The following is a 25,917-nucleotide window of genomic DNA, read 5'->3' on the forward strand; positions in this document are numbered from 1 at the left end:
ATGATTTTGATAACCTTGATTGCGACCTTTTCGAATAAATATAATTATTGTTTGTGCAACCGCACTAAAATATACTGTGTTAGATGACATTAATCTCTATAAGAAAATTATAAGTATTATAAATTATTAACGTATATCGATATTTAATCATTTCTCTTTGAATATCAATATATAAGCATTTTAGTGTTTTAGTTGTGTAATATTTTATGCTTTTTTGTACTTTTAAAGAAACTCGCAAGAAACGTTATAACATTAGACAAAAGTTTTCTGTTTTTAATGAATAATTAGAAAATGATTTATATTAAATTGCGAGTAATGTACGTTTATGTAACTTAAACAATTTGTTGGAAATGTAGGTTGTTAAGTGCTGAATATTTTGGGAAGATTCTTTTTACAATGAAGCATAACGAGAAGATTGTTCTTTTTCTTAAATTTTTATAAAATCTTACTGTTTACCTTAGAATATTAACACGCGTGTTTATAATAAGTAAGCATTTCGTTGCATAAACAATTCTTTCAGCTTTAACAATAAAACTACCAAACCAATTAAAATTACTATGGGGGTGTATGTAATAAAATGGCTTGCCCATAGAATGACTTCTTTGATCATTAAATATGCTAATCGTTAAGACCTTTTTACAAATAATACAACAATGCACCCAATGGTGCATATAGAAATGTACCATTCCATATAAAAAAGTACAAGTGAAAAATACAAGATTACAAATATTCTAAGCAGGTTATGTTATACTTTCATTTAAAACATCCGCTGCACTATGATATTGAGACAAAATTTAAAATCTCGTTTCACAATAAATTGAAAAATATTAATAAACGATAACATGACGGTATAACGTCTAAAAGTTGTCGCAGTCTAGAGCCTTCGCTGAATTGGAATTATATATAATTACATTACCACAGAAATATAAATATTAACCCTTTTCGGCTCTTAGTATTTCCATTTAATATAGCAAAATACATTCCATTCATATAACATATATACCGTCAACAATATTTTTAAATCTAAGCTTTCGCGATATCTATAAAAATAAGTTTCGAACATGTTACAACAATTTTAATGTCGCCACTCGAGTGCAAAGTATTAAAGGATTATGCAAGTTTTTTAAAAAAAGCGGTTTTTTAACATCTTCTCGACGTTTTTGGAAAACGGAATTGTGGAGCATTTGAACAGCATTCGAAGAACACTTGAGGAGCCTAAGAATCATTCAGTAAGGGGACATCTCTCGCACAAGAGCGCGCCGCAACAATGGAAGATTCGCAGTCGCGGTCCTCAAAGTGACCACCCGGAAAAAAGTACAGCAATCATAGCGTGCTTACGCGCTTAGCGCGGGTGGAGGTAAGTTTTTCGCGTATCAGAGCCGCGATTTACTTCGACAACCTGTTCCGCCCCACCTGGGGCGAAATTTACATAGACGGCACAGGTAGCTTTTGCGGCCGCGTGTGATTTCAACGTGGATTGTAGTTTCGCGGCGGGCATGTGCGACGGGTGAAGTTTTAGCCAGCGCTGTTTTTATCGTCGTTTCCACAGTGCACCTTGCATTTCAACCACCGCGCAACCGCCTCGGCCTTTTCCCTTGCTCGTTCTCCCTGTTCCCGTTCGATATCATCGTTATCCATTCGTTCACAATTTGTCCCTTGTTTACGCTTCCTGTGATCATCTCCCGTGGGACCCGTTTTGCGACCGATTGTGGACACCAAGGAAAAGCAGAGGGTATTTAATGAATTCGTTAGTCAACCGAGCAGGCAAGTCTTTGTGCGGTGGTCTTTGCTTTTAACCTTGTGATAGCATCTCGTTGTTTGAGTGGAATTTTTACAAATTCCAATTAAAGTTTAAAAATTAGTCGACGGACGTAACTCAAGGAAAAGCAGAGGATATTTAACCACTCAGCCGCATCGATATATTTAAATGATAAATTTTGTTATGCGTTTTATCAATCATACTGAGCGTAGTTTTTCTTGGTGATTGTTCTAGAATTATTCTAAAGCGTGCATAATTTACGAATATGTCACCATAAGCATCTTGACATAAATCGTAGAAGAAATATTTTTATTGTAAATAAGATGACGTGTTACACGTCGTACGCAGCTAACAGGTTAATGAATTTGTTAGTCAACCGAGCAGGCAAGTCTTTGTCCGGTCAACTTGGCTTATAACCTTGCGATAGCATCTAGCTATTTAATTTCTAAAAGTTTTAGTTAAAGCATAAAAGTTCTAGTCAATGCTTAAAAATTAATCGAGAGGCGTAATCCAAGAAACGTGGAAAATATTTAAGTAATTCATTAGTCGACCGAGCAGACTAGTTTTTGTACGGCGAACTTGACTTTTAACCTCGTGATAGCATCTCGCTTTCTAGGCAGAGTTATTAAATATTCTAGTTAAAGTATAAAAATTAGTCGAGAAACGTAATCGAAGGAAAAGCAGAGGAGATTTAATTTATTCGTTAGTCAACCGAGCAGACAAGTCTTTGTGAGGTAATCTTTGTCTTTAACCTTGTGATAGCATCTCGCTGTTTATGTAGATTTTTTTAAAATTCTAATCAAAGTTTAGAAATTAGTCGAGAGACATAGTCTTGACGTAACATTGACATAACTTTGTGACAACATCTCGCTGTTTAAACAAAATTTCGCGGATGAGAGGACTCATGACACGGTAGAACTTCGACTGTCCGAATTAATTTTAATGCAGGTAATCGTTATACCCTTTGAATTGCGGGGTAGGTTCATTTAGTTGTAAAATAATTACTGTTGCAAGTGATCTACGTTATTGCATTTTTCATCTATTGTGTGACAAGGAATCGAAATGTCGTAGGTTCGGATAGTCGAGGTGTTACTGTACGCAGTTTTCTGCTCCATTTTGGATCGGTAGTATTGGGGTGAGATCGTTCATTAAACATTTTTCCGCCGTGTTTATTACAGAAATAACATGTTGTGATATAGAGTGACATAATACGGTGCACATTATACCTATAACTGCACTGTGCAACAAGTACAGTCGGTGGAAAAATGATTCCTAGTGGAACGGCCATTGAAAAACATAAAATCACATTTCTGCTAGCTCTAACTTTGTAGTACTAACATTTAATAAATCCATAAAATTTATTTTTTATTAAAAAGTTATTAAAAACTATTTCACATCGATACGATGAAGCATCGATAAAAAAAAATTCTTTAAGAAAACAAAATATTTTTACTAAAACGACGATCTTTGTGAAAAATACAGATCCTCAAAGACAATTCTATCAAACAGAATTTAAATAATAATCTGAACAATAAAAGACAAATTTTCATTATTTCTGATAAGTTACAAATAATCCAATTACTGCACATGCCGAAACGTTTTAGTAGAATTCTTTGCGGAGTGTACACAAGTTTGCGGCATATTTTAACGAAGCCTACGTGACGAAATTATCGCTTCCTGTAAGTTGTAAAACCGCTGCAGTGCATTGTAAAATTTATTACCAAAATGGGGAACATGATGGCGAAAATCAACTGAAATTGTCGAATTACTTTCAGGCCGTCTGATGACAAACGTACTAAATGCATCAAAGACAAGAATCGGCGCGCGGTTCACCGACGAATATTATTTTTCCTGTTGTTTATCGGTCTCGCTACAATCATATGGAAAATTCGGACAAATCACGTACCGCGCGCGACTTGAATTCTTTCGAGCGTCGCGCGAAATATGCGTTTCCTCTCCGAAGGTGAATAATGCTTCGCGATGCGCTTTCTTAGGTCGCCTGTCAGCAAACAGGAGCGAACAATGTTGTAAACTGTGGACAGTGTGCAATGAGATTTCGAATGTTGAAACGCGACGAAGCCTCAATTATGTCGCATTTTATTGGGTCACGTGGTCGAACTATCGAATTCACAAAATAATCAGACTATGGGCAGAGTTGTGCTAATTAAATTACGTTGCGTTTAAATTACACGGTAATTTAACTACGTCGTCGTTTCATTATATTATTCAATAGATCTTCATAAATTTTTTAATTATTTATACAGAACTACAGTTCTTCCTGCGTTAAGTACAATCGACCTCATAAGATACGCATACCTGTAATTATACAGCACTGATTGGATAATTAAACGTTCGATAATGGGATATTATCTCAAGATAATTGAATGTTTCTAGACACGCCTAACAGCTTTTCTCTATTACTTTGAAATGATGTGACATTGTCAGTCTATAAAGATGTAGATACGTGGAAGAAGCTGATAGTTTATTATTTATTTTATTTATCAATATAATATGCATTAAATTTAGAAAACAATCATTAATCAAGGAAAGCTTGCGAAAAAATCGTCACAAAACTGAATTCACTTTAGAGAGCTCGAAGTGAATTCTTGAGAATTCTGCCCGCCACTAATTCCACCCTTTCCTCAATACTTTTGGTAATGACGACCCATAAGTGTGTAAGGGATGTCTGTAAATAGTGGAGACGATTTACGGAATACGTAAGAGGGGGAAAGAGCAACACGTGACATGAGAGTCGCGACTTGATCAGGCAATACTTCATGAATAGCAAAAGTACCAACAATTAAACGATTTATAAAATAAATATCATTGACACAACCTCCTCAACAAAAGACTTTGAAGACGTCATCATAAGAATTCACTGATAGCGCAAATAGGGAATTACTATCGAATCACTATCCTCCTAAAAATGAGAATATTGTTCTATTTTTAGTACTTGTTCACTTCTCTTGCAGCTTTAATATTAAAATAAAAATTTTACTTGTAACCTTACAACGACAGAAGAAAAACCACCAAACATATTACAATAACATAATGTTCGCGAGAACATGAATAAAATAAATTCGCTGAATACCATAGATCAATTATAGCAATGAGCATCTTTTAAATAAAAATTATTAGATAATAATTAAGTCATAATAAATTAACTAATGGCAAGCCCTACGGAATTATAGCACATTAAGCTTGAAATGCAAAATGGCTTTCCATCCCAATAACATTTTATAATACACGCGCAATATCTATAGAAAAATGTTATTGAAAGTAGTGTCCCTGATAACGTAATTGTACACTGTTCAAACATGACTCCATTGAGACATGGAAAACCTTTCAGGCACCCTATATTAAATTTTCGCGTTCAGATAAGCCAAAACAATACACCAGAAATGTAAACACCTGTTCAGCCTCGAATTCTGTGATATACAGTTATTCATCATCAGTCGAGTAAGTTTCGCTCACCATCAATTTTCCCATTCGAATTAATCACAGTTGAAATTGTTACTTTGTAACGCGAGGTTCCCTCAGACCGTGCCTCGAAATATATTTATTTAGATTAAAAATATATTTATTTAATAGAAATAAAATACGTAAAAATCGTATAGAACTTAATTATAGACAAACAATAAATATAAAAAATAATCGCAAAGTTAGGGACTGACGGTAGATAAAACACTGGTAAATATAAACAATGAAACAGTAGTGTAAATACAGAATATATTATGTCAAGGTTTAATAATATATTAATATAGTTTAATAAATATTAGTACCATTAATATAGTTCGCTAATAAATAAATCACTGGTGTGCGAAGCAGCCACGAGTTCCGCGCAATAATATTTAATAATTCGGCTAATACCAATTGGAGAAATTGTGTATATCACGTGCGCGATTATAGGAATTCATTGCCGCGAATTAAATTATAAGTTCCACGTTTTTAATCAACGTAGTAAATAGTATCGCGTTCATTTCACGAACGAGTTTTTCTGTTTTCCTTAACCAGCGTGTGCAATTTGAACGAATCATACAAAAAAAAAAAGTGAACAAACATTGCACAAAATTGATGGTATACTAATGGTTTTAGTTAATTACTTGTTTACAAGATATTCATTGTAAAAACATCGACGAAGTTCGTGAACGTAGATAGTGCATAATTAATATTTATCGCCTGCAAGTAACAGACCTAATTTGCGAAACGTGCACGTCGAATGAAAAATTAGTGCGATTTTGAACAAATTTCAGTTAGTTAATCTCTGGTATAGTGTGTGAACAATGTTTCAAAGAATCGCTGATATTATCTCGATGTTGAGCTACAGCCGCGTCCGGTGTATGTTATTTTACATTATTTTACATAATTTATTTTAGCGTCCACTGAAATCGACAATTTAGAGTTTCGAAAAATATTTAATTATTTACAATTATAAACCTTTTTGTTTACAGGTAAAGACGTGAGGTCTGAGGATCCTGGTCCAGCAAATTTCGAAGAAGCTATAATAAACTCCGGTAAGAGCATACGATTATTCCAATAATTTCAGCCTGACTGAAATTTTCCCGAAATAAAGATTACGTTATTCAATTTTGTCGTAGAAGCATAAAATCGACAGCTTATTATAGTAGACTAGCAAGTATCATAATCAAACAAGTAAGTAGCAGTGGGTCGTTCTGCTATATTAACATTTTATTAATTTTCAATCTTAATTTTTTTAAAAATTGAATACAAAATGAAAGTCTTTAAAATATCTAAATCGTTTTATTGTTTCGTGTTTTCTCGTCTAATTAGTATCATAATTGTTGCAACTATACGGTGGAAGTAACAGTGAGAGATAAGTAGCGTTTAGAGTGTATAATGATTATGATTACAATGAAAACATCGTCGTTTTAGGAAAAAAATATTCGATTTCGATCAATTTTGTCACAGGTTATGGAAAATTCAATTATTTATTACTGCTGGCCATGTTGCCTGCGAGTTTCTCCAGTATCTTCTCGTCATCGGCGATATCGTACGTGTTGCCATCCGCGCAATGCGACCTGGGTCTCACAATGTTCGACAAGGGTCTCCTCAACTCGATGACATTCGCAGGTGATAATCATTTATCGATGATCCCCTAATACCCGTTGTAATTACTGATTCAGATTGGCGCATTAAATGCCGACTGTTAATTCCAACACTGCTGACATAATCGAGTAATTTAATTAGGGAAACCGAAACTAAATAATTAAACATTATGGCGAACCATATGATAATGAACCATCCTGGTGAACTATATTGCAATGAACCATTATGGTGGACCATATGGTAATGAACTATCATGGTGAACCATACTGTAATATACCATTATGGTTCGACCAATTCGCATAAAACTAACGCAATTTAATGGGTGGAATTGTAACTAAAAACTTAAAATTCATCATAGATGAATAGTATTTTAATTCTTCTACATTCTCTAAAACAACGCTGTTTAATTAATGAAACTAAATAATTAATAACACTAAAAATTGAAAATTTATAGCGGCGAATGGTATTTCAACTCTTCTGCTTCCTAGAAATTCTGATGATGTTGAATTTATTCAAATATATCGTAATGAAAAACAATTTTAGAAATTAGTCAAATCATGTTCGAGTTACATTTATCATTAAATTCGAAGAGAATCGGTCAAAGCAAAATGTTGAGCTCCGCATTGTTTAGAACATGGTGTACACTATGGTGTCATTAAGGAGTGTAAATAAAAGCAAGTTCTTGGAATTCTTCTTGTTTCGATCGAAACGTTTCAGTCTTCTTGAAACGAATGACACAACAATTGGAAGCATTCATTGACCTTACCTTGTTATCATTGCTTAACGATGATAGAATAATTGTTAGAATTGATAAATTTTACATTGTCATCCTGGTCTGGCTATAACAAAATAATTTTAACAATTTATAGATTAACGGAGAAATGTGTAGAATTTATTTTTTAATAAAACTTATTTTATGATCGAAAAGAAATGGTTGCACTTTAGAAATAAAATAAATATTAATAAAATGCCGACAATAATGTCAAACGGTATAATAAACAATCATAATTAAATAAAGCCGTTATTAAATAAGGTGGCTCAATGTGAAATGTGAAAAATTAAAAAAATTGTACAAATCTTTTTTTAAAGAAAGTATAGAGCGTATTTTGTTTAAATTTCTAAAGTAGACTACCATATGCATATCTTGAGAAGTAACAAAGATATTTGTTTAAGACGACTGTTGCACGTATATGAGAATAGTTAACAGAACTTATTTTCTAGATAATTGAAAATCATGTTCGAAATAAGTACATTAAGAGAAGAGATTTACAATCCGTAGAAAATCGTGTATAATGTCGATCTCTTATCGATTTAAACCAGGAATTGTCGCGTTTTATAGTTCCAATGACGAATACGATTTACATAAACAATATGGACGTGTAATAGCGAATTGTACCGATAAAAATCGATACTCCATATTTATGAATACAACCGAGAACTGACAATTCCTAATTATTGTTCGAGCAATTAAATTTTCCTCGTGTTCGAGTTTGTTTTCCTGCTACGATTCATTATTATACTGTATAAGAACTAATAATAATATAATAATAATAATAATTGATATTATTTTCTTACATTATTGCGAAAAAATTGATAATGATACAAAAGTATCTTAATTCTTGTTTTTACATAATCCTATTCTTATCACCTATTAATTATTGCTAGCTTCCCTTTTTCATTTGTTTTATAGTATTATTTTCAATTATGCTAATTTTAAATCCAACTAGTAGAACCATTGACCTTTAACTATTCTATCGCTATTATAACTATTACGATTGAATAGCGATTGTTCTTGTAACAACTTTCACTGAAGATACGAATGATTTCAGGAATGATTAGCACCTCGTTTTTCTGGGGATTTATGACCGACACTTATGGTCGCAAGAAGATCATGTTTTATGGTTACATGGTCACTGGAGTCTTAAGCCTAGCATCATGTTTCTCGCACAAATCATGGCTTTTGATATTTTTCAAATTTCTCGACGGCGTAACGTAAGTTTATAAAATCATTTCAACGTCACGATATTGATAATGATTGAACGTTGTTTAAACTTCCATAAATGAACACATCACGTACAGAGTAAATTTATATACACAGTAAATACACCACATTATGCACTTTAAATACAAATTGTGTACTATTTATAGTTCAACTGTTATTTAATACAAATTCTAACTTTCTCTAGTAATTAATATCGTACAAATCCGATAGATATAATATATCAGTTTTTTTTTATTGACTAAGTATGGTTATTAACAGTTGTCATTCGTCTTTTATACTTAAAAATTTCAGGAGAATACCAAATATATTCTTAAAATTTTCAAAGCGAACTTTGTTCGATACAAATACTTAATTACGCAAACATTATATGGCAGAATAAATTGGAAATTATTTTAATGATATAAAATATTATACAATTTCTAGTAGAATTATACGTGAGAATAATTTTCTGAAATTATTTTTTAATATTGGAAACTATTTTCCAAAGACAATTACCGTATTCTCGAGAACTTGATGGAAATAAAAGCATCGTGTCAAAATTAATTTCCAAGTGAATAAATATTAAACGTATGAAATTCGTCCGACATAATGATTCGAATAAAATATTTCTAATTTTGCAGTATATCCGGCCCGTATGCCGCCCTAATGTCGTACATAGCCGAAATACACAATGACAAACATCGGTCTCGAACTTATATGTGGCTAGGTGTGTTTTTCTCACTTGGTAACATTTCTTTGCCTTGTAAGTGACATTTCTATATATACTATTTATAATCAGGAGAAGGTACTCCATTTTTAAATGAAATCTGTTTAAAATTCAATTGTACATAACCGAAGTAACGTCTTCGAATTCACTACTATTAATCAGTTCTCGTTTGTTTAACCAAGATCTTGTTTGTGTTACATGCCAATGTTGTAAAAGATTCTTTTTCAATGGGTACGTATATCACACAGTTATTGAAAGCATAGAATACGTGATTTATTTATCAATTAATGTTCCCCCGGGTTTACAAAGAAGACCCGGGGGTAAGTAACAAATTACAACGTTATTCAACTTATTGAAATAAATAATATATGCTCTTAAAAAGATCATCCCTATTTAAAATGTTACAGTTTTACGTTGATGCTACTTTATTATATACTATCAGTGCAACCTATTATATAAATTATTATTAATAAATACTATTAGTGCATACTATTAATTAAATTTCTCCGTTAGGAGATGTTATTAATACCGGTTTGTCATTTCGCTACGATACAAGAGTACGAAATTGATGTCCCTAGGTATCGCCTGGCTGATCATTCCCCAGAAATGGAACATGAATTTACTGGGCACAACTACAGAGATCAGTTCGTGGCGGGTGTTTTTGGCAATTTGCTCGTTGCCAGAATTTCTCGCCTGTATGGCGATGTTCGCGTTCCCGGAAAGTCCTCGTTTCTTGCTTCTGAAAGGACGAAGGGAAGAGGCTCTGGCGGTTTTCAAGAAAATATACGCTATCAACACCGGCTCCGATCCAGACACATATCCGGTACGAAATACTCTAATATTCAAATAATCTATATCTAAATAAATTAGAAGAATATCTGAATAAATTTAGACAATATTTGGATAATATAATACTTAGAAATATTTTTATAATATTTAAATAGTATTTAAAAATATTTAAATAGTATTTGAATAGTATTGAAATAATGCTTAAAGAATCTAATACTTACTTATGTATAATAACCTATATAATAAAAATAAAAGAGATAATCTTATTCAAAATATATGAAATATAGTTTGCGATTATTACATCGTGAAATTTCAATTGTTAGTAGCTAAAAAAGAATATAACGAGTGCGAACAGTCGAAGGAAATATTACTTTTTCATTGAAAAATGTTCTTAAAATTTCTATAAGGGTAGGGGAAAATATTGTAATCGCTTGCTAATTTGATAACAATCGTCGTTCACAGATCAAGGATCTCGCAGATGAGTTCGACTGTGTCGAATCGCCCGCCGATAATATAAAAGCCAAGCTGCAGTCATGCTGCCAGCAGATTAAACCACTTTTTATTCCACCAAATATCTACAAACTTATTGCAATAGGTTTGATTCAGCTTGGCGCCACGATAGGGTTAGAATCGAACAATCTTTCTACGTCAATCTTAACATCACTGACTATTCAAATACAAATAAAAGATTTTCTTCGAACAGTCTTGCGAAATGCTGTATAAAAATGAGAATTTCTATAAAGATTTGCAGTCTATAATAATATGTAATATTCAATCCTTTCTGTAAATATTACAAGAAACGATGATCCCCCAGTTTGACATGAAATGCTGGGGACATGGTTACTTAAATTACTTGAATTGTGTTCGAATGGCTCGGATGTATTTCAAAAGTCAATGGTGGTGAATAAGTTCAATTGCTGAATAGCGGTTAACGAATCAATTTGCAATTTTTAGATCAAACTCGATCAGATTATGGATGCCTCAACTGTTTTCCATGATGGAATATTTCAAGCATAATCACGCGAAAATTGATTATTCGAGCTCGCAGCCGCGGTTTTGTTATATGCTTGGACAGGAGCCAGCAAACAGTAGTTCCACGACGAGTTTCGCAAACGAGACTTTAAGCGCTGCAACCGAAGTGTGCATACCGGTATTACATTTCAAATTAAAATATTTCTCGTTGTTTTCGTCAATTAATAATTGGGATAAGTCGTATTTCCATTCTAAGTATTAAAATATTATTTACTGTTCATTTATTTGATCAAAGATAGCAATGGAAATTCAACATTTTTACTTTGCACATAATTTTCTCATTGATATCTAATGTCTTCATATTAATGCATTAATTACATATAAGGTTATATACAAATTGTTGCAAAAGTCACTCGCAATCGGGAAATGAGAGGTTTCTGACATCATTAGAAGCAACTCTTTCCTTTATAAAAATTTTCTCCGAGGCATCGTTAACGAGTTATTAATGAAAAATATTGACCTATGAGAGGCGAATACTGTTGACGCAAGGCGGTTGAACCAATCAGCGAAACTGGGCCTCACCCGCTCGTGGGCGCGGCCGCCTCGCGCTGACGGAGCTCCCTTCTCATTGGTCAATGTTTTTCGTTAATAACTCGTTAACGATGGTTCAGAGAAAATTTTTGTGAAGGAAAAAGTTGCTTGAAATCTTCTCAGGTATCCCCCATTTCAGTTAGATATTTTTGGAACACCCTGTATATAAGATATATAATAAAAAATATCTAACATCTTCCCGAAATGTGTAGAATATAATATCTCATTAATTAATATTTCGAAATATATTATTCGCGTTCATAGTGAAGAACATAATTGAAAAGAATGGAAAGTAATTATTCACTCTCTATTTTTTTTCTTACTTACAGCCAAAAAGGAAACACGACTTATCCTGATTTCTGTAACTATATCCCACATCTCTTATTAAAATCTACGAACGAGACTTACGTAAACACAAGCTCGAATCAAATCTTTCGCGAGTCCTCGGTAAAAAGCGTGGTTTTACGCCGGTGAGCCCTTATTTATATTTTTTATTTCAGGCGGTCTTGAACGCGAAAGTCTTCATTAATTCCATCGTAATCTCTACAACCGGAGTTGTAGGCTATACTTTAGCTGGTTCGTTGATTACCGTCGTAGGGAAAAAGAAACTCATAGGTAAAGTTACCGAACGCAAACGTATCCGATTAAAGAACGTAATGTATGCTGGTCTGGATTAATAATATGGCAAATCGTAACTCGAATTTAATTCGTACGAGTTTCATAAATCTGCATACAGTTCGTTTCAGCGTTAAACATTATTCGTGCAATATATTTATAAAATAACAACTTAAATAATAATTAGTATTTGATTTTATTCCAGAGATAATGTGTTTATAAAATATATTTTCAGCTACCTGTTTCGTAGTAGCCGCAGCTTGTTGCGGTTCCCTATATTGGGCACAAAGCACAGACAGTATTCTCGGCTTATGTTCCGTTTTCGTAGCCATGTCGAGTATCGGCGGCGCTTGCGTCGTCAACATTATCGTCGACAATTTTCCGACATGTTTAAGGTACAACCGTAAAGAAACTAATTAATATCCACCCATTCTGACACATGACTTTCTTTCAGAACCATGGCAGTTAGTTTGACTATGATGGTTGGCAGAGTAGGGGCCGTGTTAGGCAATCTACTGTTTCCAGTTTTGTTCAAACTGTCTTGCATAGGCCCCTTTATTCTGATCGGTTCCGCGTCTCTAGGTAAAGTATCTTGCTTACATTTGCATTAACATGAATCACTTTTATCAACGATTATTAAACTTAAGCGACGGAAGATTATGATCTACAAGATATCCTAAAAGTGTCTAACAATCCGGAAATGGGGGATACCTGAGATGATTTTAAGCAACTTTTTCCTTCGCAACAATTTCCTTTGAGGCATCGTTAACGAGTTATTAACGAAAAACATTGACCAATGAGAACCCCTCATTTCCAGATTACGAGTGGTCTTTTGGGTGACCTGTATGTATACGTAGTTCCTTAAGAAGAGTATTTTTAATATTTCAAATAATCTTCGTCCAGAAAAACATTTCTTTCATTCTTATATTTCACTTTGCAGTATCGGCCTTCCTAGTGGCCCTGCTGCCTAAAAAGTATTCAGAAACGGATAAATCGAAGGACGTTATTTGACAACTACACCTTAAGGACGTTCACTTCAATCCACCCGGTTGAAACCTTAGGATATAGGTTTTCCTAACCAAGTACGCCACATGTAAATACACTACGTCCCTGTTCGTTCATCGCCGCGTAATTCAGTTGCATGATTCTCCATCATGTAAATATGTAAATACGGTACAGTTACATTCATATAGCGTAAGATCTTTGTACGTTTTATGTGTGTGCATAGAATTATAATCAGTGCACTATACAACGTGTAAAGTGCGTTTCGTAAGTGAGATTTTTTTAAAATAAATCTCGTGACTGCATCGTGTGCAATCATTTTAGGAGAGCTCCTATGTTGTTTCCGATCGTTTGATCGATGAGGAAGTCGCCGGAAAATAGATTAAGTAGAGAAGTGAAATAATTTAATGAATATGCAACGGCTTCGTTGTACAATAAATCTGTTTTATTGTTTTAGAATAAATTAAATTTTCTTTTGTTTCCCTTTCCTGACATAGTAGATAATGATAATAAGAGTAGTGTTGGCCAGGGGGTGTGGTCTATTGGTCAGGGGCGGGGCTAACCCCCAGAAGTTAAATGTAAATAGTAAATGGATATTTTACTTTAAAATAAATATTTCATTTGCAGAAGCTACTCCTGTAGATAAAATATAATGAAAATGTCCAATTACATAGTGTGGAGCTGGACAAAGTATTATTTTAACAATACAGTGCTCCATTGAACGAGACAAACTCCATCGACATTGTATGTACTTCGTATAATATACTTATGATCTATATAGATTTTACATGCAATACCTTTTTCTCTCAAGGTCTAAATTGCTGACTTTATAGAAAATGCCACAGATTTAAGATCCATGCAAACATCGCATGCAATAGTTTTATTATCACGGGATCTGAATTACCGACTCTGTAGAAATGTATTGGCACAGTAGCGAACTCTACCCAAAGGAACGGCCAGCTAGTGAACTACGTCTAATTGCAACATACTTCGCCTTCGGTTGATAGACCCGTGTGAAGTTGGCTGACTATAATAACCAAATATTAATGAAACATAGCTGAAAAAATTGCTCTTTAATTACCAATAATTGCTGGCTAATTAGTTTTAATTGCTCACCTATCCTTTTCGAAAAATATCCAAAAAAATTCCTTTAAGATGCCTAGGAACTTTTATAAGAGATTAGAGAGAGGCGAGGATTGCAAATGTCCATTGAGAATTGTTCGCAAATTCGCTGGAAATGTAATTAAGAATCCTACGAGATATAACATATGTATTACATAGTTGAATATGGCAATCGTATGGACACTCACCATACAGCCCGCTGATTTCATTCTTCCTCTCTCGATCATTTCTCGTCCTCTTTCTAAAGGAATTGCGCAGTACTGAATGCGCAATGGAATGGTGGGGGTAAAATACAAGCTCTTCTAGTGGTCGAGAAAAACAGCTCTAAGAACGGGAACTGACTGTATGTTTGTCAATGCCTATGTACAACTTATAATGGTTATTAGCTACAGTACACTCTGTATTGCCTAATATTTTTTTTTGGTATTAGCAAAATATTGCAGTGATAGTGTTTCCATTTTTTAAAACAAATGTAACGATGAATTTTGAGGGCCCATTTCTTTCGCACACACTAATTTACTGTTAGCTTGCTAAAACTGTCACGAAAATGGTTTTGTTATGATTTGCCTGAATGTCATTCCAGCCAGGCCATTCATGCTGCATATTGTACGTAAACTAAATATGCATTTGGTGTAAGAAAAATTCATGATTTTTTGTCGTCGTCAAAGTATTTTCCACGAAAAATTTTAAGGGATTTGACGATATTTCTCTAAAAATTTGTTATTCGAGTGGCTATGTAGATAAAATTAAAGAGGCATACGACGTACACATACTTATCACATAAAATAAGAATCAAAACTATTATGGCGGTAATCTATTGGGCGTTGTTCTCAACACCTGTTGCTTACTCTTGGGTTGTCGTTCCTTGGTTTGAACCCGTATTTAACTTTAAATTTAAAACAATTTAGAAACAGTGACTATTCCATTTTAATCTGAACTATGATGTTACGAGGTATGTATATAAAAGATTATATTGAGCGAATTTTTATTTTTTTATCTTTCTATTCATCGTTAAATATAGTAAGATAAACATTGAATAAAAAAAAGAAACATAAAATTGTAAAGAATTAGATATAATATTTTTCATTTTATTATTTACTGTAAGTTTATTGGTTTTATTTTGTGCTTGAATTTTTTAAATCTTTTAAACTTGTCATTTAACCTTTAACAGTACTAACTTTAATTACATTTGTTTACAACCGAGGTTTAATTGATTCATTTTTGATATCTAGACAAGTTTGTTTTGAAAGTTTATTTTTACACTTTGAACATCTAGGTATGATCTACAAAAGAGTGAAATTGTAGCACTCTATGCTTTTGTAGTTTGTATAGTGAACTATTAATTGTTAATATTTTACTATTCTATTCTCTCTCTTTCTCTCTTTCTATTTAATTTTACTACAGTAAAATGAAAAATATTATAAAGTCATAGTTATTTATGAAAACAGTTTTTATTAAATTCATAATTTCTAATAAATACAAGTAAATAAATTCTATTTATATGCAAGTATCATGTACATAAATTGTTTAAGTAATTTAATCATGTAAAATAATGATACCAATGTTTTTTGAAAGTCATAAATTATGTATATCTATAAAAAAAATGTTAATGTGTTGATTATTTAGATTACAGCAATGGGTAAAAGTGACGAAAGGGGCGATATTACAATACGTGCAGGGGAGTCTACCTTTATTCCAAAAACATCGAGCGAAGCTAGCAAAATGTTAGAAGCTGCTTTATTACAAATGGATGATATTATCTCCGGTAAGTTATTGTTTTCATTTTATATTACCATTGGTAGAAATATGGAATAGTTTTTTCATTAAAAAATTAATATTACTATACACCAGCATACAATGTATAAGGCATATAGTCTATAATTCTTAAAATATCATTAAGTTTTGTATATCTTTAACATTTGTATGCAGGTGCTTGTATAGAAAGTAATAACGAGGGAACAGCAGAATGGAAAGATTCAGTAAAAGAAGCTACAAGAAACCTTGTGACTGCAATTAAGAGTTCTCCAAATCTTCCTTCAACACCTGATGCAGCAAGCATAGAGATTTTATTACAATGGATGCAACCAGTAAGTTTATATACATTATTCCTATTATTTTTCCAATATATGTGCAAACAAGACATAGAACTACATTAAAATATTTTGATGATAAAGGTGGATTACATGGAAGAAGCATTAAACAAGAATTCTATGTTCTCTTGCATTTACAATACTCTTAAATACACACAAACATTTTTAAAAATTGTTGCATTTTAGGTGTCTTTTGATCATTGTTTAATTAAATTACACCATATTGTTCACAATGAATCGTTTTGAAGAAAGAAACGTTTATTCGTCAGTAGAAACTGAAAAAAATATTAGATTTGTTGTTATACTTTTTGATTAGACTGTAGAAATAATTATTTGTATAATCTTTTGATTATACATAACCTATGCGATAAAAATATATGTTTCCTGGCGTAGTTTAAGGGAGCTACCTAGTACTGGTAAGATTTAGGAAAGATGATCGATCTATTTATAAACTTAGAGGTCTAACCTTTACTAAGGGTATAATGCATAGAATATGTGTGTCAGTATATGTTTAATCTGAACAATATATTTTTAAATATATTTATCTTTAAACCAACTAAAAAATTTAGAAAAATCTCGGAATGTTAGATTACTATAAACCAGCATGAATTGATTAGAGTACAACGATCGCGATGGTATATTTTCTCAAAATATTTCAATAAAATAGAATATAGAAAGATGTTATTTAGAGTTTAGACTTTGTATTATATATTGTACATACATATGCATATGTACAACAAGTTGTAAAAAGATTGTTGCGATATCGTTTTAATGCAAGCAAATTCTCTTCTATGTATATTTGTAACATAGCAGGACTAAATCGCGTCACGTGACTACTAGTACCTTGGGAAATTTTCAGACAGTAATTTTAGTTTCTTGCAAACTTGCGTCGTGATCGTTTTGTCAAGATTTTTCATAATTAATACTTTAATTGATTCATTATCGATCGATTTTATATACTTAGATCACTGAAAATAAAGTAAATAAATATGAATCATGTACATGGATGAGGAAAATTCAACAATTACGAAGATACCTATAAGGTCTATCATGGAAGAAAAAGATGAAGCATATGCAAGAGGTTCTATTAAAAACGTTTCTGTTTTTAGACGAAACCAATCAACAGAACGAACTATTTTCTTTCGACTAATTAACAAAATATAAATTATGAACTACATTTATACGCAATTATTCCAAAATAAAATTTCAGTAAAAATATAGTATAAAGACTTTTAAGCGGATTTATGCAATTTTTTGCTATTATTTTCACTTCGAAAAATTAAATGGTTAAAAAAGAAATGAAACGTTTTTTTACGTTTTAACTATACTGGACATTCTTGATTTCAATGTACTTGTAGGAAAATATCTTTATATCTGTTACAATTACTACATGTAGGTCTTAAAAGACAATTTTTGCAATCAGTACACGTTGTAACCTTAGAATTTGAACAGATTATGAAATTTGTTTTTACACGTTAAAATTTTTTACACTGAGTATGAAATAAGCATTCATTATTACTAAATCTTAGAATCAAATATTTTGCATATATGTATATGATAAAATGTATTTGTTAGTGGACATGCAGATCTTATTATTGTTTAATATAAACACTCATCTTTTTATTTGTTATACATATATTGTATATCACATGCTACACATTGCATTTGCATGCTTTTCCAAAAATTAGTTTATAAAACTCATTTAGGTTCAGATACCTCGGAAACTATGTTCAGAACAAAACAGTGGGATGATAGATGTATACCTTCAGAAGGGTATGTTTCTCCACGGGCCTCAAATTGTGATCAAGAAGAGGATGAATTTGCAAATATTGATTGTTTTGAACACCATATCTTTAAATCTGACAGCTGTTCCTGCCAGGTAGTACATACTTACACAAATTTTAAAGGATACAAATTATAGAAGTGCCACACAATATTTATAACAAATTAATTTAAAATAGAATATACTAATTTATTACTTAGAATGAAATCAAATTAAACAAAACACAATGTAATACAAGAATTGAAACCTAACTAACATATCTTTTATCAACTATAAAAATTTATATGTATAACTAAATATTTTACTGCGTTTGAATACTGATAAATTAATTTCAAGACTGTCAGGGAACATAAGTGTCCCTTATAAAATAATATATTTAGTTACTATCTCTTTGAGTAATAATTTTGCATTACATGAACATATGTATTTAATGGTAGCAGCTGAGGATGATATAGCTATTGTAAGTAGAAGACACAGTGATTTTTATGTTTATGTCTATTCTAAGTTTATTGACATCTTAGATATATTCACTGTAAAATGCATATTATGTAAATATATAATAATATATGGAATACAGTGAAACAATTGAGCAACTTGTTTGTAGGTAGCATTGTTAATTCAATACATTTGTTTTTAGTTTGTTTCCTTAGAATTAAATAAAAATGAAAGAATTCATTAGTGAAATCAGTTTTATGTTATAATATTTGCATACAGTTTTCTTCATTAGTTTATATGACATACTACTAATACAAGATATTAGGTATCTTTCTTTATGATATCAATACTATAGAATTACACTATTAATTATTGTATACATTATTAAACTGGCATATAAGAGAATCATACTTTATTTCTCAGCATTGTCCACTAGGTTACACTAAAATGATTGGCCTTAGAGGAAGCGTGCCAAATCTCTGTTCAACTACAAGTATGACTCAAATGGGAAGTTACTCACCGTTTTGTTCTGCATTTTATAACATGAGGTCTTTTTTGTCGTTTGTTCTGTTTTTCTTATTACTTTCGCATTCATATTCATTGACATTCTGATATGGTTGTGTAGCCTATGTACAAATAAACATAATTGTCAAGAGAATACTAAAGAACACAAAGGGAACCTGAGCAATCAATCTTTTGAACCAGAAACCAAAAGACTTTTCAGAAACAGAATAGATTGTGAACAAAGACATAGGTCACAAACAGACCTATTCTTAAGAAGGAAAGAATCCTTTAACTGTTGCTCATTACAGTATTTTCAAATTTCTCGAAAATGGAAAGAGTATCTAGTAAAAACTCAGGTATATTTATCTATATTTGTAACATAACAATTTGTTCATATATGTAACAATTTATTTTAAATAATAATCACAATGTGTATGTGTTACAATAATAGCAACTTTATACTGTTTATAATGGATTACATTCTTTGGTTACACATTATGCAAGAGAAACGTGTTTTGTTGTTAATGCGCGCCATAATACATAATTACAGAACGTTAACATAGTATTTATTTTAATGTTATAGGAACGTTTAAGGAAATTAGAAGATGAACGTGCAGCCTTACGAATGGAAGTATCAGTTTTATCAGAGCAAGTGGAAGCACAGTCTAATAAAATTCAAGAATTGGAAACTATGCTCAGAGAAAAGAAAGATTCTCTTAGAAGAATGGAAGAAGTATTGCAGAAAGTAATTTTATTCACTTATTCTTACCATTGAGTTATTGTATTCTATAAAAATTCTACGAGTTGAAATTATTTTGTATCAAGTCATCTGTTTTGTTGTATGGTTTGCCAAAGCGTGAATGAACGAATTTTAAATATTCTACATATTTATGTGATGTATGTCATTATAATATTTAAACGTATTTTCATCTTTTAAGGAAATGCTTTCGCGAAGTGCTCTGGAAACACAAAAGTTGGAGTTACTAAGCTCTTTATCAGAAATGAAACTGAGACAAGCTAGTTTAGAACATGAAAATCTTGCACTTCGCAGTACAAGTCCTGTTTTAAATGTAAGTTGATTCAAATACACAAATAGAGTAGTAGTACAATTTTCTTGATATTAAGACAATTGTTTGATATAATTATATAAGTCAAGATAGAAGAAATATACGCTGTCCTGATCATAGTCTTTGCAAGACCATCAGTTAGTTTGTATTGTGGAGAGTGAGATAACGTGTAAAGGAATTAACATTCTTAAATTTGTTCACCATGGACGTATTTATTGCAGGGAGAAAAATTCGGAAGGCATACCAGTCAATATAGTAGTCTCCCTAGGCCCATGAGTTCATCAAAGAAAGGCGTCGTGTTCGGTAAGGTTCCCAGTTTAGCTACTGGAACACACACAACGGTACCATTGGCCATTAGAGGAGCCTCCGCGAGATGCCTGTCTGCGCCTACTCTAGGTTGCAATTGATTTTTCTCTAGGCATGCATTATCAAATGTTTTACAAAAATGCATTTATCATTTATTCTTTTTATGTGACAGGCAATCATGACCAATAACTTAGTATTGATTTTAAGCTAGTAGTTCATCAGTCAATCAAATTTCTTTTATAAATCCGCTTCTTATTTACTGCATGGAAAATTTGTATGTATTCTTGGTTTACAATTAGAAAATAATATGTATTTAATATACTTATATTGTAGAACGTCATATGTATGCAACATCAAATAATCTAATCGCTCAATTGATGACAATATCATAGAATATTGATCTGCCTATTAACGTTAGTTTTCTTCTTAATACTATACTCTGCTATTACGAAAACCTACCGTTGTAAGAAAAATGTTAACGTCTGCTGTAACATTTTCTAATGGAGCTTTTTTTTATATCTTCTCTAGCCGAAGAAGAGAAAAATGTTATTATAGAAAGTTCAAACTGCCGTCTACAAGTAATGACACAGAAGCCTTTGGCAGAACTATCAATGGAAGAAATTCAAGGATGGCTCACAAATTTAGGATTAGAATGTTATACATGTGAATTGCGCCGATGGGGTGCCACTGGAGCAAAGTTAATTGAATCTTCTCCACAACAACTTGAAAAGGAATTAGAAATTAAGAATGTTCTTCACAGGAAGAAGTTATTGTATGCTTTAGAGTCAGAGAAATCTGACGGAGTCGATTTTCTTGGCTCTGATAAGGTGATCATTAAGTTGTGATTATTAATTTGATGTTTGTTAAAGCTTTTATATTTCTTATTATAGAATATTAATCGTAAATATTTATTTAATTATAGATGGATAATGCTGCAGTTTTACGATGGCTTGACGATATAGGTTTACCACAACATAAGGAGGCATTTCAAAATGGTAAAATTGATGGAAGGATGTTACACAGACTGACCACTGAAGATTTATTAAATCTTGGAGTAAATGCACAATTACATGCTGCAAGTTTAAGACGAGGCATTCAGGTACCGTTTATGACGCATACTTGCAAAAATTGTAAATATAATTAATATGTAAAACAATGTAATGGTAAATTTTCTAAAGGTCTTGCGAGAATTAAATTTTGAGTTTGACAACCTGGAAAGAAGATCTACGAATGGTAATGGAGCTGATGGTGATAATATTCATCTTTGGACGAATCATCGAGTAATGGAATGGCTGAGAGTAGTAGATCTGGCAGAATATGCTCCTAATATGAGAGGATCTGGGGTACATGGAGGTCTGATGGTGTATGAGGGAAGATTTACTTCTGAATTATTAGCTGCATTACTTAGTATTTCTCCGGGAAAAACGCTTCTGCGCAGACATTTGACCACACATTTTAACCAAATTCTTGGTAGGGAAGTTGTACAAAGAAAAAGAGAAATTGAGAGTACTTTAGGATTTGTGCCACTGACGCTTACTGCTCGCTTGAAGGTATGTAAATTTCTATATGTGCTTAAATACAGAAATATAACAGTTACAATAAAGCCTATTAATACATTATTTAGATACCAAAAAAATCTCAGTTTACATTGAAACGTAAAAAAAGCAAAAATGAAGTGGATTATGGTAATTTGGTATGTCCGTTGGAAGCTTCACCACCAGGTACTCCATCAACGCCTGTTTCAACTCCAAGCAGTCCAAACTTGAATTCACCCATATTCTAACGAGGATTACACATTCATAATATTGTAAGTTTCATTCTACTATTTTTCAACAATTCTTGTTATTGTGGTATATCTTTGTTTAATGAAATAATTTATTAAATATGCTCTTTTATATTATTTTACGTGTTCTTAAAACTTTTGATGAAAATATGACTATAAAACGAAGAAAACCAATTCGTTAACTTAACTAATTAAAATAGAAATTCATAGTTTTATTTATTTAGTATTGCTAGTAGCAGATTACCAGTTTAAATGCTGCATTTGGAATACATTTTTAAGAAGGTGGACGATTTTCTTATTGAATTGTGTTCAAACAGTAACTACTCTAAACACTTTTAATATTTCTCATAAATTATTAACGTTTATACATTTGTAATAATTCCTAATACAAAATAATGATATAATAAACGAAATTGTCATAGATTGTTGTTCAATTATTTATTAAATCATTAATAAATGATGTAAGATAATGGTACCAAAAAAAGGAAAGATAAGAGAACATAAGGAAGTCGAGACGCAACAAGTGATAAAAGGCAAGAGAACGCCTGACAATTTAATGAAAAGTGGATGGAGAGATGAAGACTAGGGAGTATTGGTTGGAAGAAGAAAGAAAATGGTGAATTTATGGTTGGCAGAGGAGCTGGAGGAGTACGAAAAGAATGTGTTACCAATTATAAAAAAATCACGAGAAACTTCCAGTGTCTTAGACAGGAAATTTTACATATAGACTGTAGTATTTTCAGATATTGATGACCATTCGTGTTCGGTGATCTCTGTCATTGGATTTCGTGCCACATACACGTTTCTCAAATTGCTCAAATCTGGCGTTAACGATGTGTCTGCAAAATGCTTGAACATATTCGAGTTTAAAAGTAAACGTTTGAGTTTCTTTAAATCATGTGCCCACGTAGGAGGCAGAAGTACTAGTTTGTTCTCTGATAAATCGAGCTCTTCAAGTTCAGTAAGTTTTTCAAACGTTCTTTCACCAACATTAGTTATACTATTACCTCGAAGACTCAGTATCGTTAAGGAAACCGGCAACAAGTCTACAGTCTGGTTTGGTAGGCTTATATTATTGTAGCTCAACGACAATATGCGTAGTCGCGATTGCCTTTTAAGATCTGGTATTTGCGTAAATAAATTTTTACTCAAGCCCAATGTCTCAAGATTGGGAGCCCGTTCGAGCATGTTTGTAGGCAGATAATTCATCAGGTTCTCAGACAAATCGAGTACCGTTAAAGAATTTCGAGAAGTTGGAAAAAATACTTTTATATAATTTTCAGTAAAACCGCACCTTCTTAACGATACAACCTGTAAGTTGCTAGTCTCCGTTTCTATTCTAAAGCCTTCCCTAAGATTATTTCCGTCGAGGTATAAAGACTGTAGGTTGCCTACGCTATACAAATTAGCACCATCCATTCCGCCGTTCTCTAAATGCAAGTGCCGTAAAGTACTCGGTAGATATTCTGTGACAAAGTTGAACACTACTTGAATATCTGGGATCTCCGTCAAAAATAAAGTCTCAAGCCGGGGAAACATATTTTTGAAAGAAGTTGTGACAGCAAAACGATTGATCCTACTCAGGGAAAGAATTTCCACATTAGGAAAGTATCCTCCCTCATTGCCTAACTTGCCCTCGATCGGTGCACTGAGACCATCCAGAACCAAAGTCCTCACACTCATATTTTTTAAACTTAGTACGTGGCTTAATGGAATTTCGTTCGATGCCAGATTCAAGCATTCTAAATTCGGAACACCGTCGAATTTATCAGCGGATAGGTCTCTTATTTTGTTGCCTTCTAAATTGATTTTTCTAATGGTGCTGTTCTTAATGAGATCGATTGGAATTTCTGTGTAATTTAAATTTGAAAGTATGAGGCTATCATCCCCACTGCAAGTTGGGCTTCGAGTCTCTGTGGTTTTGATTAATCTATTATCGATACTCTCGTCGTTGCCACCAGTTTCGACTACTCGTTCTGAGAGGAATTGGGGAATCATTAATAATAAAATCAATCCGTAAGTCACCACCATTTTTGAACACCTGGAACAACGGATTTTTGCACAAATGTTATAAATATGAATAAAGCCACATCTGTGGTTTATTATGGTAAAATGAGGGATGATGAGAAAGAAGAAATACTTAATGGACCAGGTTTACCCGAAAATGCAATAATTATATTATATGTAATGTTAATCTTTTTCATTACTAAACCTCTTATATTGCGTTGTATAAGTAAAACTTTCATATATACAGGAAGTCGATCTATCAGTTAATCGATAAATAGGGTTCATCCTATTAAAGATACATGAATTTGAAACATTTTCGTACATAATGAACAAAAGCATAAAAATATAGTTCACCAAATATAATACATTTAAGGAATAATTTCATATGTAATTATAATTTATTTGTAGGGATACAGAAACATTTATTATGACGGAATAATAGCATATGCATATGTACTGCAAGATAAAGAGAACTGATATTTATACTTACGTTTGCGTTCTTTATATTGGTTTATAAAAATGTTATATTTCCAAATTGCACCCTCCTATCACTGTAGAATAACTCTAAATGTCTAATTCTTAAATAACTGAATGAGATGTTTAGTTTACTGTCATACAAAAATTTATCATACAATGCTTAACTGTACGCTATACAAAGACGACTAACGACGAATATATACTGCACGCAACAATATATAATATACACCAGTAGGGTCACAGTAGGGGTATCACACGTCACAGTGTTCAGAAACAACGATTTAGACGAGAAAACTTCATCTTTTCTAGTTTGTTTTCAATCCTTAATATTACACGTTATTAGATTCGTAAAACTTTCAGGATATTTATTTGGACTATAATCTGTCTCTCAAAATTGTTTAAATGAAATAATTTTGGCTGAGAAATTCAAAGTTTTTGTTACTCTTAAAAATCTTTTGAAGAGTATATTTCTTCTTGAAGAATTTCTTCTTTTAAATACAAGTCATTGATAACATTTTTATCAATTATGAGATAAATAAATTATAAATAAAAACGCCCGATACACAACAGAATTGTTAAAAGTTTTGTCGCATTTGACTTCGACGATCTAATGTAAATAAGTTTACATAAGCTGTTAATCCATAATGCTGACATTATTAAACATACATTGCTATCCATAGAAAGGTTATCAGAAGAAGCTCAAGAAGCGTTGAATAATGATGTTAAATATTATCGATGATTTAACGAAAAATATTCCAGAAAAGAACGTAAGAAAAACCCTCTTACATATTCTTTTAGTATTTATCGGGTATCCGACATAGAAATCGGATCAAGTAGTGC

General features: G+C 32.2%; 4 protein-coding genes and 1 long non-coding RNA gene across 9 annotated transcripts; 3 read left to right on the plus strand and 2 right to left on the minus strand.

Annotated features, from left to right (window-relative positions):
- The first annotated feature begins 1,604 nt into the window (after positions 1-1,604).
- LOC144469697 (synaptic vesicle glycoprotein 2B) lies at positions 1,605-13,951 on the plus strand. Of its 2 annotated transcripts, none has more exons than XM_078180228.1 (12): positions 1,605-1,764; positions 6,211-6,273; positions 6,689-6,850; positions 8,656-8,818; positions 9,449-9,534; positions 10,113-10,357; positions 10,786-10,946; positions 11,278-11,473; positions 12,387-12,501; positions 12,737-12,896; positions 12,956-13,083; positions 13,442-13,951. In XM_078180228.1, the coding sequence occupies exons 1-12, from the start codon at positions 1,740-1,742 to the stop codon at positions 13,510-13,512; spliced, it is 1,575 nt and encodes a 524-aa protein (XP_078036354.1). In that variant the 5' UTR covers positions 1,605-1,739; the 3' UTR covers positions 13,513-13,951. The 2 variants fall into 2 exon arrangements, with proteins under 2 accessions (XP_078036354.1, XP_078036353.1); XM_078180227.1 differs by having other exon boundaries at positions 9,449-9,570; positions 13,442-13,950.
- Positions 13,825-14,940, minus strand: LOC144469700 (uncharacterized). Its single transcript, XR_013494032.1, has 3 exons — positions 14,814-14,940; positions 14,620-14,755; positions 13,825-14,530 (listed from the first exon to the last, which is right to left on the minus strand). It is a non-coding gene; the product is annotated as an uncharacterized LOC144469700 (long non-coding RNA).
- A 106-nt stretch (positions 14,941-15,046) lies between these two features.
- Positions 15,047-16,934, plus strand: LOC144469699 (uncharacterized). Its single transcript, XM_078180230.1, has 4 exons — positions 15,047-15,577; positions 16,252-16,390; positions 16,555-16,712; positions 16,800-16,934. Exons 2-4 carry the CDS (start codon positions 16,261-16,263, stop codon positions 16,899-16,901), a joined length of 390 nt encoding a protein of 129 aa, XP_078036356.1. The 5' UTR covers positions 15,047-15,577; positions 16,252-16,260; the 3' UTR covers positions 16,902-16,934.
- Positions 16,935-17,163: 229 nt separating this feature from the next.
- On the plus strand, positions 17,164-23,014 carry Liprin-beta (liprin-beta 1). 4 transcript variants are annotated; one of them, XM_078180222.1, is made up of 11 exons: positions 17,164-17,796; positions 18,422-18,594; positions 19,357-19,481; positions 19,559-19,793; positions 20,021-20,182; positions 20,376-20,507; positions 20,726-20,900; positions 21,339-21,637; positions 21,733-21,909; positions 21,989-22,360; positions 22,435-23,014. In XM_078180222.1, the coding sequence occupies exons 1-11, from the start codon at positions 17,712-17,714 to the stop codon at positions 22,591-22,593; spliced, it is 2,094 nt and encodes a 697-aa protein (XP_078036348.1). In that variant the 5' UTR covers positions 17,164-17,711; the 3' UTR covers positions 22,594-23,014. The 4 variants fall into 4 exon arrangements, with proteins under 4 accessions (XP_078036348.1, XP_078036349.1, XP_078036352.1 ...); XM_078180223.1 differs by having other exon boundaries at positions 17,165-17,796; positions 20,726-20,807; XM_078180226.1 differs by lacking the exon at positions 17,164-17,796 and having other exon boundaries at positions 18,472-18,594; positions 19,370-19,481.
- A 2-nt stretch (positions 23,015-23,016) lies between these two features.
- LOC144469698 (transforming growth factor beta activator LRRC33-like) lies at positions 23,017-25,268 on the minus strand. Its single transcript, XM_078180229.1, has 2 exons — positions 25,091-25,268; positions 23,017-24,634 (listed from the first exon to the last, which is right to left on the minus strand). Exon 2 carries the CDS (start codon positions 24,622-24,624, stop codon positions 23,311-23,313), a length of 1,314 nt encoding a protein of 437 aa, XP_078036355.1. The 5' UTR covers positions 24,625-24,634; positions 25,091-25,268; the 3' UTR covers positions 23,017-23,310.
- Between the last annotated feature and the right edge of the window lie 649 nt (positions 25,269-25,917).

Source organism: Augochlora pura, chromosome 5 (genome assembly GCF_028453695.1).
Source record: "Augochlora pura isolate Apur16 chromosome 5, APUR_v2.2.1, whole genome shotgun sequence".
In the NCBI taxonomy this organism is placed as follows: domain Eukaryota; kingdom Metazoa; phylum Arthropoda; class Insecta; order Hymenoptera; family Halictidae; genus Augochlora; species Augochlora pura.

Excerpts from the sequence above, each read along its gene's own strand:
- LOC144469697 (XM_078180227.1), top strand. The coding sequence starts at position 1,740 with ATGAATTCGTTAGTCAACCGAGCAG. Across the intron at positions 8,819-9,448 it reads AAATTTCTCGACGGCGTAAC|TATATCCGGCCCGTATGCCG; the intron begins GTAAGTTTATAA and ends CTAATTTTGCAG. Across the intron at positions 9,571-10,112 it reads TGGTAACATTTCTTTGCCTT|GTATCGCCTGGCTGATCATT; the intron begins GTAAGTGACATT and ends TGATGTCCCTAG.
- LOC144469699 (XM_078180230.1), top strand. The coding sequence starts at position 16,261 with ATGGGTAAAAGTGACGAAAGGGGCGATATTACAATACGTGCAGGGGAG. Across the intron at positions 16,391-16,554 it reads AATGGATGATATTATCTCCG|GTGCTTGTATAGAAAGTAAT; the intron begins GTAAGTTATTGT and ends ATTTGTATGCAG. Across the intron at positions 16,713-16,799 it reads TATTACAATGGATGCAACCA|GTGGATTACATGGAAGAAGC; the intron begins GTAAGTTTATAT and ends TTGATGATAAAG.
- Liprin-beta (XM_078180222.1), top strand. The coding sequence starts at position 17,712 with ATGTACATGGATGAGGAAAATTCAACAATTACGAAGATACCTATAAGG. Across the intron at positions 20,508-20,725 it reads GTACAAGTCCTGTTTTAAAT|GGAGAAAAATTCGGAAGGCA; the intron begins GTAAGTTGATTC and ends TATTTATTGCAG. Across the intron at positions 21,910-21,988 it reads GTTTAAGACGAGGCATTCAG|GTCTTGCGAGAATTAAATTT; the intron begins GTACCGTTTATG and ends AATTTTCTAAAG.
- LOC144469698 (XM_078180229.1), bottom strand. The coding sequence starts at position 24,624 with ATGGTGGTGACTTACGGATTGATTTTATTATTAATGATTCCCCAATTC.